The 14,006-nt window shown below is 38.9% G+C and overlaps 1 protein-coding gene across 21 annotated transcripts in view; it reads left to right on the top strand.

Annotated features, from left to right (window-relative positions):
* erich2 (glutamate-rich 2) overlaps positions 1–14,006 on the top strand; it is a 93,016-nt gene that overhangs the window by 49,329 nt on the left and 29,681 nt on the right. For all 21 annotated transcript variants that reach the window (XM_069935639.1, XM_069935637.1, XM_069935634.1 and 18 more), the window contains 2 exons: positions 2,645–2,750; positions 12,918–13,126. In XM_069935639.1, the coding sequence (XP_069791740.1) occupies positions 2,645–2,750; positions 12,918–13,126 (315 nt within the window). The remainder of the gene's footprint in view (positions 1–2,644; positions 2,751–12,917; positions 13,127–14,006) is intronic.

The raw sequence follows: 14,006 nt of genomic DNA, 5'->3' as shown, positions 1-14,006 counted from the left end.
TGCGAGGATATTGCAGGGACCAACGGCCGTCATCCCGCGTGACCTCCCATACGGCGGGAAACAATGGACAACAGTGGAAATGCCGGCGCTGTGATGACATCACTCCTGTCATCAGAGGGAGAGAGTGAATTTAAACAGCCGACAGTGCAATAAATCAGCATTGTTGAAAGACTTCATTTTGAAGACTGGTTGTGAGTTCTGAGTTCAGCCTGTTCAAAACCCTTGTAGTCCTTACAAGAGGAAATGGCTGAAAGGAGAGGTTGTCATTTAGAAAACCCATGATGGGGCAAGTTTCTTTGGCAAGACACTGAAGTGACTGATCGGGGGAATTCAGTTTGTGTGTGTGTCCAATGAGCAACAAATATCTCTCTGAAACCAGCAAGAACCTTCCTGAGTGGTAAACATTTAACTTTAAACATCAGAGCCGGTGAAGATTCATAAATTTTTAATTCTGTGCACAGTATAAGAATTGCCTGATACCAGTGAACTTGGAGAAGTGAATGATTGGATTGTGAAACAAAGAACTTTTCTGAACATATACATATTGCATACACGAGCACTTGGAATTAGAAAGGGGTTAAGTTAATAGTAGTAAGTTAAAGTTTGATCTTATTATATGTTAAAAGAATATTAAAAGCAACTTTTGTCTCGGTGAATTTCTATTGCTTCTGGAATTTGGAGTCCTCTGGGTTCGTCACAAAAAAAATTCTTGTATCATTTCTCCTTCATCCTCCCTCCCTCACTTTACTTTGGTGACTATTGTGATGCTGCTCCTTGCATTGGTTCTAAATTCCTCTGTTGATATGAAAGAATTTTAAAAAAGCCCCTACATCAACTGGCAGTAAAGAAAGCAAATGCTTTGTTGGCATTCATTTCAAAAGGAATAGTGTATAAGAGTAGAGGTGTTATGAGGCTCTCTGGGGCACTGATGAGACCTCATCTGGAGAACTGTGTGCAGTTTTGGGTGTAATGATGTTGGAGAGAGTACAAAGAAGATTTACCAGGATGATTCCTGGAATGTAAGGGCTAACATATGAGGAACATTTAGTGGCTCTTGGACTGTATTCATTGGAGTCTAGAAGAATGAGAGGGGATCTCAGAAACATTTTGAATGCTGAAAGGATTGGACAGAGTAGATGTGGATAAGTTGTTTCCCTTGGTGGGTGGATCCAGGATGAAAAGGCACAGACTTAGATTTAGAAGGTACCCATTTAAAACAGAGACGAGGAGAAATTTCCTTAGCCAGAGGTCATGTATTTGTGGAATTTGTCACATACAGCTGTGGAGGCCCGATGATTGGGGGAATTTAAGGAGGAGATTGATAGGTGTCTAATTAGTCAGGTTATCAAGTGTTTTGGGGAAAAGGCTGGAATTTGGAACTTGATGTGAGACCAGTTTAGCTCAGGGTAGAGTTGTGGAGCAGACTTGATGGGCTGAATGGCTGTTCCTTTATCTTGTGATCTTGTGAACCAAACCCACTTTTATCACACATGCTTCCAGTTTCCACATTTTCTCAACTTCACTGTTTCAAGTTCAGAGAATCAGTTAGTAACCACTATCCATTATGAATCCATGGATTCTCACAATCTTTCTTGACTACACTTTTTTCTGTCCTGCTTGTAAGGAGTTCTTTGCATTCTCCCTGCTTTTTTGGACTCTTTTAATACTCCCAATTTGTCTTCATTTGAGCTAGGTTCCCCTTCCACCATACTTGACAATGCTATTAAGCATGTCTGTTCTGTTTCTTGCACTTTGATTGCTAATACTCTCCCCTAGCCATACTTTTCATCCTATTAATTTTTATTCAATGAACTGTTCTCCACAGTTTCCTTCACATCTGATGTGATGCCCCACACACATTTCTTAAACTCTCCAATCTCCCCTTTCAGCATTCTGAGAGACATTTCCACCCAGGACACTGTAGTCCACATTTTCATCTCCACTTATTACCATACCCCAACAGCCCATTTCTAGATAATAAAAGATGCAGTGCCTGCCATCATTTTCTGATGTCCTAGGACCTCTCTCCAATGAAACAACAATTTATTGGTAATGCTCACACTGTGTTTAGTACTCAATGTGGTGTTCTCTTCATTTGACAAAATTAACTACCAATTGTGTGACTATTTATGAAGGGTGACTCTAAATTTCAAAATTCCTATCACTTCTTCATACTCCAACCTATTCCCAATCTGACCACTCATGCTTTGACCGATATTACTGCAATGAAACTCAATCTTGGCTTCAGAAGGAACACCTCATCTTCTGACTTGAAATATTATATCTTAAAGACTCACATTTTCAGATTATCCACCATTCCAGATGTGCATCCCAGTATTAAGTGTTTCTTTTTTTTTTCCCTCAGATATTTCAGATTTAATTTCTTTTTACACCTGCTCCAGAAATCTTTTAGTTGACTTCTTTCACATATTGGCTTCATCTTCTCATAAATCTTGCTTTTTAAAAATTTTATCCATATTTCCCTCTCTCTTTTTCCCATTCTCATTAAAGTTCATTAACTCCATGTTAAATTTGTTCTTTCCACAGATACTGCTGAATCTACTGAGAATTCCAGCACTTTCTGCTCTTTGCAGAGGATATTAAATAGTTAGTTTTAATGATTTATAATTGACTTTGTTTTCAGAAACCTGCCTATCTTTCAGTAATGAAGAAGTTAACAGAATCCAAAAGGTCTGAGAAAGAACAAAACAAAGATGTTGCGAAGCATCTTAGTCAATCCACAATAAATGGTAATCTCTTAGCTTGGTTATTTCACAAGGTGTCTTTTTCACTTGCTCTGAAGGCTGTATATGATTCTATAATGATTTGTGTTTCATTTTCCATTCTTGTGATAATGAAACTGTATTATACCTGAAAATGAATTGACACTAAAGAATGTTACTTTACCTTGGGCTGTGCAGGAAAGCAGATTGAGCAAGGTTTCACACAAGAATGGAATTGATTTGAATCCATAGGCAAATGGATAACAACCTATTTCTCCTGATCTTTAGAATGTACTTCAGTTATTTCTTTTAACTGCCTAATACACCAATTTTCATAACTATTTTTCAGTTTATCACTATTGATATGGCTTTGCAACATGAATCAGATTTCTAGCTTCAAATTGTGTTATCAGTACACCTCCAGACAGGTTAAAGTACAATAGATGCGTGCTTTTGAATGCTGGAATCAGAAACGATTGGCATTACATGTCTCAAGCTATAGTTTGACTGAACAGAGGGAAGGGGAATCTTTTATTAGCCGGGTAATGTGTTTACAAACACACAATTTATAATATTTAGCAGTGACTAGTGTATTGATAATTTTTAAAGGATACATCTTGCAGAGCAACTCCATTTCCTTTATTAGCTGCTTCGGAAGGATGTTATCTAATTCTTATCTAATTTAGTGCTTTACAGTGCATAGTATTGGAAGAAAACATAATTCAATTAACTGCCTTATTCAAAAGTTCTTTTTATTGTCAAATGTAATATACATGATGTACTTCAACTCTTGTCTGCCTTAAGGCAAACAGAATTGCCATGAGCATTTCCTTGTGGGTGGAATGGCTGTGCAGCAGATTATTCAAATTGCTGATATTGAAGTCCCGTGAAAGGTGACTACAAGGTGTAAACTTTTCCTTTTTTTTTTTTGCAACATTACTCTGCTTTTAATGCCCATATTGCCTTTTCTCTGAAAATGCTGAAGTTGTAATAATAAACTTCATGTTTGCATGACTTATGACTTGAGTGGCACAAAAATTCCTAAAGATAAGGTTCCATACTGAACAGCATGCAATAGACAACTAAGCATTGCCACAATCAATGAGTCTGATCAAAGTTTTGCTCTTCTGATAGAATGGATGGTGGTGATGAGATTCCAAGAGCATCCCAACCCTCTGTGATGTTGAAGCCCAGAAAGGAAGTGCCAAAATAAAGGGTGAAGCATTTTGCAACTGTGCTCAACTAGATAGGCAAAGTAGATGATTAATTTTAGGGTCTCATGAACTCCTTGTTATTATGTTAAGCTAGTCTTCAGCCATTTTAATGCACTCCATATAATGACAGGATATAGCTGAACGTACTAAGACACAGCAAAGGTTACAGGACCAGAAAACATCACATCTCTTGCAATGAAGAGTTGTATTGCAGAACTGTCTGTGTCTCCAGCCATGATGTTTCAGTAATTTCAACAAATGTTGCATTTTGGAAATACAAACCAAAGTAAATGGGAGGGCACTGAAGTGTGCAGGAGAACAGAGGGATCTGGGAATACCGATACACAATTCCCAGGTAGATAGGGTCGTAATGAGAGCATTTGGCACAATGACCTTCAAAAATCAAAGAATTGGGATATTGTAAAGTTGTATAAAACATTGGTGAGGACAAATTTGGAGTATTGTATGCAGTTTTGGTCACCAAATTACAGGAATGATACCAATAAGATAGAAAATGTACAGAGAAGATTCACTAGGATGTCTTGGGACTTGAGATATTGAGTTACAGGTAAAGGTTAAACAGGTTAGGGGTTTATTCCCTGGAGTATAGAATGATGAGGGCAGATTTGATAGAGGATACAAAATTATGAGGGGTATAGAAAGAGTAAATGCAAGTAAGCTTTTCCCACTGAGGTTAGGTGAGATACAAAGCAGAGTACACGGGGAAGGGTGAAAGGGGAAGAGTTTAAGGAAAATATTAGGGGTAACTTCTTCACATGGAAATTAGTGGATGTGTGGAATGAGCTGCCAACTGAATGGTGAATGTGAGCTCATTTTTATCATTTGAGAAAAATTTGGACAGGTGCATGGTATGGACTGATATGGACTGGGTTCAGGTCAGTGGAACGAGGAAGACTAATAATTGAGGAAGACTAATAATTTTACACAGACTAGAAGGGCCAACGAGCCTGTTACTGTGCTGTAATCTTCTATGTTTCTAATTGCCCATCAATGTATAAAATTGCCTCTGTGTGTCCTGTCCACATGTTGGGAAATCACAGCTTTAGGAATAATAGGGTTGTATTAGTAGGAGTTTTAACTCCCATCATATTGACTGGGTCTGCCATAGGAAAATTTTCTTAGTTAACATGAAGATGGCCATGCTAGAGAGAGGGCAATAGGTGACCTCTTGAGAAATGAGTCTGTGCAAGTGGCTATTGGGTGAATGAGGAAGTGCTTGAGAACCAATGACCATTCATTTTAAAATAGTTATGGAAAGAGATAGGACTGATCCACAAGTTAAAGTCCTAATTTTGATAACATTAAAAACTGACAAAGATTGATTAGGAGAAGTTGTTGGCAGGTAAAGAGATGTCTGACAAGTGGATGGCTTCAATTAATGATGTGGAGACTTTAGAGCCAAAATGATCCTATTAGAGTGATGGGCAAGGCTGAATGAGGGACATGAGGCAGTGGTCAGGAAAAGCAAGGAGGCATATGTTGGACATAGGCAGCTGGGAACAAGTGAAGTACAAGGAATCTAGCAATATATTTTGGAAGGGAATTGGGAGAGAAAAAAGGGACATGGTATATACTTTTCAGATAAAGTCAATGAGAATTGTAAGAGATTCTACAAGGGCAATGGGGAAAGATAGGGTCCTTTGTGTGGTAATCCTTTTTTTGAATATTTTATTTATAGATTTTCAAACTCAAACAATTTCCAGTAATCAATCACAAATTACAGTTATCCATTATTTACAGAATTCTCCATTGAGTCCGAGCCATTTTTCCCCCCCGCCCTCCCTATATCCAATAGATCACAATTACGTACAACATTCAAGATCCCCACAACAAAGGTAGGGAACACATCAGGGATTTGTCACAGCCCAACAACTGGCACCGAGGCTATTACATTTTTCTTGACTTTACTTGATTAGGTTGGAATGGACTCCCGCCCCTCCCTCAGTAGAAGGATAGACGGGGAAGGCAGGATGGTGAGATACGCAGATCCACACTATAACTGGGATTCTATGAAGTTTAAATATGGTTGCCAATGCCTAAGTGAGAGTCAGATTTCCAGGTAACCACTATACACTTCCTGGCCACTGCTCATGCAATCATTACAAATTGGATTTGGAATTTGGACTTTATTTTAAGCCTTATGGCCATCATATTTCCTAATAGGAACAGCTCTGGGTCCTGTGGGATTTTTTTTTCTAGGGCTTGGCCTAGTTCCACCCAGAGTCTGTGTGGTCATCTATGTGTGGAGCCACAGAAGACAGGCAAGGTCATAAATGAGTACTTCTCATTTGTATTTACCATGAAGAAGGCATGGAAGTGACAGAATTCATGGAAAAGATGTATTAAAATACATAAATATTATGAAAGAGGAAGTGTTGATGTTCTTGAGGTGCATAAAGTTGGATACATTCTGGAGCCTGATAAAGAGTATCTTCAGAAGTCATGGGAAGCAACAAAAATCTTAATAGAACATGACTATGTGCATGGGAAATCGTGACTCTCAAATTTAATTGAGTTTGTTTGAAAAGCAGTCCAAGAGGATTGATGAGGACAGACCAGTAGCTGTTGTCTTACATGGACCTGAGTAAGGTTCTTGACAAAGTCTTGCATGGTACACTAGTGTAGAAAGTCCAGATCATATGGGATGCACGGTAAGCTGACCAATTAGAAACAGAATTGGCATGGAAGGAATCAGAGAGTGGTAGTGGAGAGTTAATCAGATTGGAGTCCTGTGACCAGTCATGTGTTGCAAGGATAGGTGCTGGGCTTCGTGTTGTTTGTTTTTTTATATATAAAAAAAATATACAGTATTAATAATTTGGACAAGAATGTAGGTGCGATGATTAATCAATTTGCAGATTACAGACAAGAGGCTGTCATTGGATGGTTCATTGAGTACAAGAGTTAATTATATTAGAACAGTGGTTCTCAACCTTTTACTTTCCATTCACATATCACTTTAAGTATTCCCTATCTCATAGGTGCTCTGTGATTAGTAAGGGATTGCTTGAGGTGGTATGTGGGTGGAAAGAAAAAGTTTATAAACCATTGTTTTAATCATACCTAATTGACTCGTTACGTGCACAGTTTCAGAACTCCAAAGGAAATGGGCCAATGACAATTTTTATCAAGCAAAATATTTCAGAAACAATCGGGTCTAGAGCTGTGATTCTCAACCTTCCCTTCTCACTCACATTCCACCTTAAGCAATCATTTACTAATCACAGAGCACCGATGACATAGGGATAATTTAAAGTGGTATGTGAGTGGAAAGAAAAAGATTGCGAACCACTGCATTAGAACAAGATGTTGATGATGCAAGATGTTGATAGCATTGGCTGTAAGTGGCACACAAATACTGACAATGAATATCTCTAATAAGAGACATTTTAATCAATTGCCTGACATTTGAGGACCTCACTACTGTCAAGATCCGACCGTCAACATTCTGGGGGAATGGGAGAGAAGTATCATCAGTGTCCAATCACTTGACTGGGTCAATCACACAAATACCACAAAAGCAACTTGAAGTGAGGACCCTGTTACTTTAGGGCAGTGGTTCTCAACCTTTTTTCTTTCCACTCACATATCACTTTAAGTATTCCCTATGCCATAGGGGCTCTGTGATTAGTAAGGGATTGCTTAAGGTATGTGGGTTGAAAGAAAAAGTTTGAAAATTACTGTTTTAATCATACTGTTATGGTTTACATTATATATTATGTAAAATATGTTTTTACAAGAGATAGATTGTGGGGGGTTTAGTGTAGGTCACTTCACAAACAGATACTTACACTTCACATCTCATTTAAAATGCAAGAGCTTTGCTGAATCTAGGCATTTAGGCATCAGTGACTTTTCAAAAGACAATGGAACTGCTTTGGAAGGAAATTCAGAATTAGGTGCAAATGGAACAAAGTCCAGATTCAAGTGCTGATAAATATCTTTCAAGGATTGGGTTTAGAGCCTTGGGAGAGGATCTGGTTTTTACAACCAGAGAGAGAGAGGACAGAAAACAGGATTTTTCTCTGAGAGAGAGAGTAGTCAGTTCTGCAATTGAGGCTGCAACATGGCAACCTGGCAGGCTTGTTGAAAACCCCATTTTGAAGATGGGTTGTGAGTTCTGAGTTCAGCCTGTTGAAAACCCTTGTATCCTTACAAGAGGAAATGGGTGGCTAGAGTGTTTCTCCTGAAATAAGGGAAACAAGAGGAACTCTGTGGTGACCTGGAAGAAGAGGTTATCATTTGGAAAACCCATGATGGGGCAAGTTTCTCCGGCAAGACACTGAAGTGACTGATCGGAGGAAATCAGTTTGTGTGTGTCCAACGAGCAATAAATATCTCTCTGAAACCAACAAGAACCTTCCTGAGCAGTAACCATTTAACTTTAAGCACCAGAGCCTGGTGAAAATTCATAAATGTTAAATTCTGTGCACAGTTTAAGAATTACATGATACCGGTGACTTTGGAGAAGTGAGAAGTGAATGATTGGAGTAAAGAACTTTCCAAAACATATGCATATTACATGCATGTGTGCTTAGAATTAGAAAAGGTTAAGTTAATAGTAACAAGTTAAAGTTTGATCTTGTTTTTATGTTTAAAGAAAATTAAAAGCAACTTTTGTTTAAGTAACCATTTGTCTTGGTGAATTTCTATTGCTGGTGTGTTTTGGGGTCCTCTGGGCTCATAACAGTACCTAATTGACTCGTTATGTGTATGGTTTCATAACTCCAAAGGAAATGGGCCAATGACAATCTTTCTCAAGCAAAATATTTCAGTAACAATTGGGTCTAGAGCAATGATCCTCAACCTTCCCACTCACATAAGCAATTCCTTACTAATCACAGAGCACTGATGTCATAGGGATTACTTAAAGTGATATGTGAGTGGAAAGAAAAAGATTGAGAACAACTACACGAGGGCACTATTTTTTTTTGCATGTCAGCAACCACATTGTGTATATATGTCATGTACATTTTGTCTAAAGGTATTTAACAGAACAGAAAGTAATTGATGCTGATGGACCTGGCTATGTTTGTTCCTTCTGCAGCCTCCTACTTTTCTGGGCACATGTATGGTCAGACCAGGCTGTGATTGAACCAGTCAGTATACTTTCCACTGTGCGCCCGTGGATTGACAGAGTATCCAACAACATGCCAGATTTTCTTAAGAGTCCTTAGAAAGTAGAAGCACAGGTGTGTCTTCCTAATGATTGTCTCAATGTGCTGGTTCCAAAAATTGTCTTCTGAAATATGGACTCCCAGGAACTACAGGGTTTTGGCTCTTTCTATTTCCTTCCTAAAATAGATGTTCCTGTGATCTTGGTGATTTAACACAGAGTGGAGGGCCAAAGACCTGGCACCTGCCATTGACCTATTGTGACAATAGGCAAATTGAAGTGAGTCCAGGTCCTGAGATAGAAGTGGATTCAGTCCATAAGCAACCTCTCAAATCACTTCATTATGATAGATGTCAGTGCTACTGGCCAATGATCTTTGAGACATGTCACCTTGCATTTCTTGAGCACCAGAATGATGGATGCCATTTTGAAGCAGTTTGGGACATCTGACTACTATATTGAGGTTGAAAATATCTACAAAAACTCCAGCCAATTAGTTTGCACAGGTTCTAAAGACCCAGCCAGATGCTTTCCAGGTTTCTCCCTCCTGACAGTACTGCTCACCTCAGACTCAGAGACTTGGAGCACAGAGTCATTGGCCATTAGAGGGCTTACAGGGGTTATTGATTATTTTCTCCTTTGAAACAGAAGGCATTGAGCTTGTCTGGAAACAATGTATTGCAATTGATGATGCTGCATTGTTTCACTTTCTAGGATATAATGATGTGCAAGTCCTGCCACAGCTGTCAGGAGTCTCTGAGACTCCAACCTGGTCAGGAATTGTCTCTCTGAATCATTGATGGCACTCTGAAGGTTGTACCTGGACTTCCTGGATGTTTCTGAATCTTCAGCCCTAAATGCCACAGATCTGGTCTTCAGTAGTTTGTGGATCTCTTGGCTTCTGACTTGGATACACCCAGATAGTCTTGGAAGTAACACACTTGTCCACATACTTCCTGATAAAGTTGGTGACCTCTGTAGCATATTCATTCAGACTCATTCCCATTTCCACGAAGCTGCTTTTCTGCTTCACTAGACCATCTTCGGTCTTCACTGCTGGCTCCATGCTCTTCAGCTTCTGTCAGTATACAAGAAGGAGGAGCACAGCTAGGTGGTCCAACTTTCCAAAGTGTATTGTCCAAAATGTATTGGACATCAAATTTACACTTCTCATTTCACAATAAAATGTAGGGTTAAGTATTCAAAACAACACAAAGGAATTTTATGCAAAGCATTTACTTCACAATCAGAACAACTATTTGGAGGCAGTCTAATTGGTAGCCAGTTACTTATTAGCAATTCTGGACATAAATAATAATTTATACATAAAATGTTTGGTGGCATGAAGATAACCAGGATATCCCTACCAATGTGGAAATTTAGGAATATGTGCTCAGTGCAAAGATGCTGCTGTAAAAACACAAAAATGCTGAAGGAATTCAGCAGGTCTCGCAGTGTCCACTTGAAGTAAAGAATATATAACCACATTTTGAGCTTGAGTCCTTCCTCGCCATATGAGCAAAAAGCAGACAGGTACCTTAATAATAATAATAATAATAATAATAATAATGGGAAGGAGGGAAGAAAGGGCAGGGGAGGTGCACAGAGTAAAAGGCAATAATTGGACATAGATAAATGGATAGGAGGGGAAAATTGCAAATATATCAGGGGAGGGGAGTCGCACTGTGAATGCAGATCTATAGGAAAGGAAATAATGTAGGGATATGGAAAGAGAGAGATGTGGGGGGGGGGGGGGGTGCTAATGGAAACCAGAGAAGTTGATGTTAATACTATCTGGTTGGAAGACACCAAGATGAAATATGAGGTGTTCCACCAATTTGTGGGTGGCCTCAGTCTGGCAGTATGAGACATGTTGGCATGGGAATAGGGTGTGGAATTGAAATGGGTTGCCTCTAGGAGATCCCCATTATTGCAGCAGACAGACCAAAGGTGCTCAACGAAATGGTGTCCCAGTCTGCATCGAGTGTCTCCAATCTAGAGTAGACCACAATGAGTGCACCGGATGCAGTAGATAATTCTGGCAGATTCACAAGTGAAGTGTTGCTTCACTTGGAAGGCCTGCTTGGGACCCTGAATAATTGTGAGAGGAGGTGTGGGCACAAGAGTAGCATTTAATGCAGTCACAAATAGGTGAAAAATGGGTGATTGGTGGGACAGGAGGAGTGGATAGGGGATTCACAGAGGGAGCAGTCCTTGCGGAAGCCAGAGAGGGGAAGATATGTCTGATGATGGGATCATGAGTAAGACGCAGAAATGGCAGGGAATGATATTTTAGATGTAGAGGCTGGTGGGGGAGGACAAGGGAAATTCTGTCCTTGTAGCACATAGGAAGCAGGGAGACGTGTGGGTATTGGACGATTTATGGGTGAGGACCAAGTTGATGGTAGGAGAGGGGAAGCAACGATTTTTGAAAGAGAAGGACATCTCAGATGGTCTCACATGGAAGAACTTCTCCTGGGAGCAGATGCAACTTAGACAGGAATTGTGAATGGAAAGAAAATGTTTGAAAATCACAGTTTTAATCGCACCTAATTGACTTTTTATGTGCACGATTTCATAACTAAAGGAAATGGGCCAATAACAATTTTTCTCAAGCAAAATATTTAAGTAACAATTGGGTCTACAGCAGTGGTTCTCAACCTTTTTTCCCACACTCACGTACCACTTTAAAATCACAGAACACCTATGGCAAATTGATTACTTAAGGTGGTATGTGAGTGGAAAGAAAAAGTTTGAAAACTACTGGTATATCACGACAATTGGGTTTAAGGATCCTAAGTAAGTGGTGGAACCAAGCAGTCTTGGGTTGAGAAGCAATAAAGTTGGAGGCTTTATCGATGACCAGAAATGATGAGCTCAAAGATATTATGTGAGATGGTGGTTTGATGAGTTTTGGTGGGGTTCCATTGAAGTGGTAAGAGATGCTATAGTTGTTCAGATATGAAGCTTTCAACCTGTTTTTAAAAACTGCAAATGGCAATTCATATCATAGTTCTGTCACTTTTTATCTGATCAAACCAATGAACATTCCAAATTCTTGGGTAAGACCTAATAAGTTGTCACACCTACTTGTTCTCAATGCAATGATCCTCAAGAGTGTACACAGCAGTGTAGCTGAATAGCCTATTTCCATGCTATATGTCTTTAGATTGGTTAGTTAATTGGGCACTGAAAATTGCCATTGTATAATGGCAAGTGATGGAATCTGGAGAGAGTTGATTGCAGTGTGGGAATGTGGAAATGGTGGCCTGGTTCTGTGCTCTATGACTGAAAACATAATTGCTGTCTTAGCTACATTCTCAAGAATACAAGAGCTGGATATATATTTTTTAAAGTGCATTTATGTGAAATGCAATTTCTAAAGTAGCTCTTCCACTTTCTCTTTGTATTAAAAATGAAGTTTTTTGAATTTGAATATCAAAGCCAGGTTAAATCATAATTGTCTTTGATGCATGGAGGCCAACAAGCGAAAGTTAATATTCTTGAATTCTCTTTGGGCATCCACTTGAAATGATGACATCAAAAAAAAACAGCTGCTGGAGGAGTTCAGTGGGTCGAACAGCTTCAGAGAGAATAAAAGAATGGTCAACATTTGGTTTAACTATGGTAGAATTGTTACAATTTTTGAAGATTGGTACTTGGTCACTGAATATGATCTTTGCAACCCGAATGGAGAAAAGATTAAATATAATTTGTAAAATTATATTTAACTGTTGTTTGCCATAATAATATTTTAATATTGCAAGATTATACATACTTTCTTATCCTATAATGATCTAAAAGTTGAACTTCATTGATAATGTATTTTTTCCTATAATGTAGATATAAAAATAAATCCAAGTTCTTCAGTCATTAAAGAAGCAAGACCATTAGAAAGTTCTGCAACTGCTGTTGAACTGCATGATTTGGCAACAACAAGCAATGAGAACAGAGCTTTAAGAGACAATCCAGATGAGGCAAATGATGGTGAAGAGGATATTGATGTTCATAGAAAAGAAGAAAGAAGGGCACCAATTGAATTAATGGGGGAGGTAAGATGATGGTCCTTTGACAAAAAAGGGTCAAAGATGTGGATAGGGGATTAGATCATTTCTCAGCTTGTTGAATTGTGCATTTTCTGGGACCACGAGATAGTGCGTTGACTAAGTGCACTTGTAAATTAAAGTCCATTGTATTTCTGAAGCCTGAGCATCATTCTCTGTAATCGTTTAGGGGCCACATGGATTTGCTTTTTTAGGACTGTGACCAGAGGCAAGTGGTCAGTCTCTATGGTCACTGGTTTGCCATAAATGTAGTCGTTGAATTTTGAGCAGGCAAAAATTACTGCCAACAACTCCTCTATTTGGGCCTATCTGTTCTTTGTGGTTGCGGTGAATGTCTGCCAAGCTGCCTGTCTTTCCTCTGGCCATCAACCATGGCTGATCAACTTCAAGTCCATCTTCCACATTGGTCGCTTGATTATCTTGGTATTATACAAAGCCAAATGGTGCCTTTTTTGAAAGTATTCAATAACTGAGTATCCAGAGTCCTCTATGAATCCAAAAATGCACAACCTTTTTAGTGAAGAAACTTCTCCTCACAATGTTAAATGGCTATGCCCTAATTCTGAAAAGTGGTACCTAGTTCTCCAGAAAATATGTATATTATTAGATGAACCATTTTACCAGCGATGTGTTGAAAGGCATCTTTCTTTGCAAAATATTAAAAGAAACATATGTATTTAGGCTGGCTCTTTGAAACAAGTGATCAATCAAATAAGGCGAGCCTTGCTGTCCTAACATTGGCTGTGCATTATCTCTACTGTTAAGGACTCTCCCCTTGGATATAACTGTAGATGCATCTATTGTCTCTAATAAAATTGAAGTGCCATTTGATGAAGTAGACAAAGACGATGTGGTCAAACAATAATCA

The sequence above is a fragment of the Narcine bancroftii genome, chromosome 4 (assembly GCF_036971445.1).
Source record: "Narcine bancroftii isolate sNarBan1 chromosome 4, sNarBan1.hap1, whole genome shotgun sequence".
NCBI classification, from domain to species: Eukaryota; Metazoa; Chordata; class Chondrichthyes; order Torpediniformes; family Narcinidae; genus Narcine; species Narcine bancroftii.
This window is presented reverse-complemented; position numbering and strand designations above follow the sequence as displayed.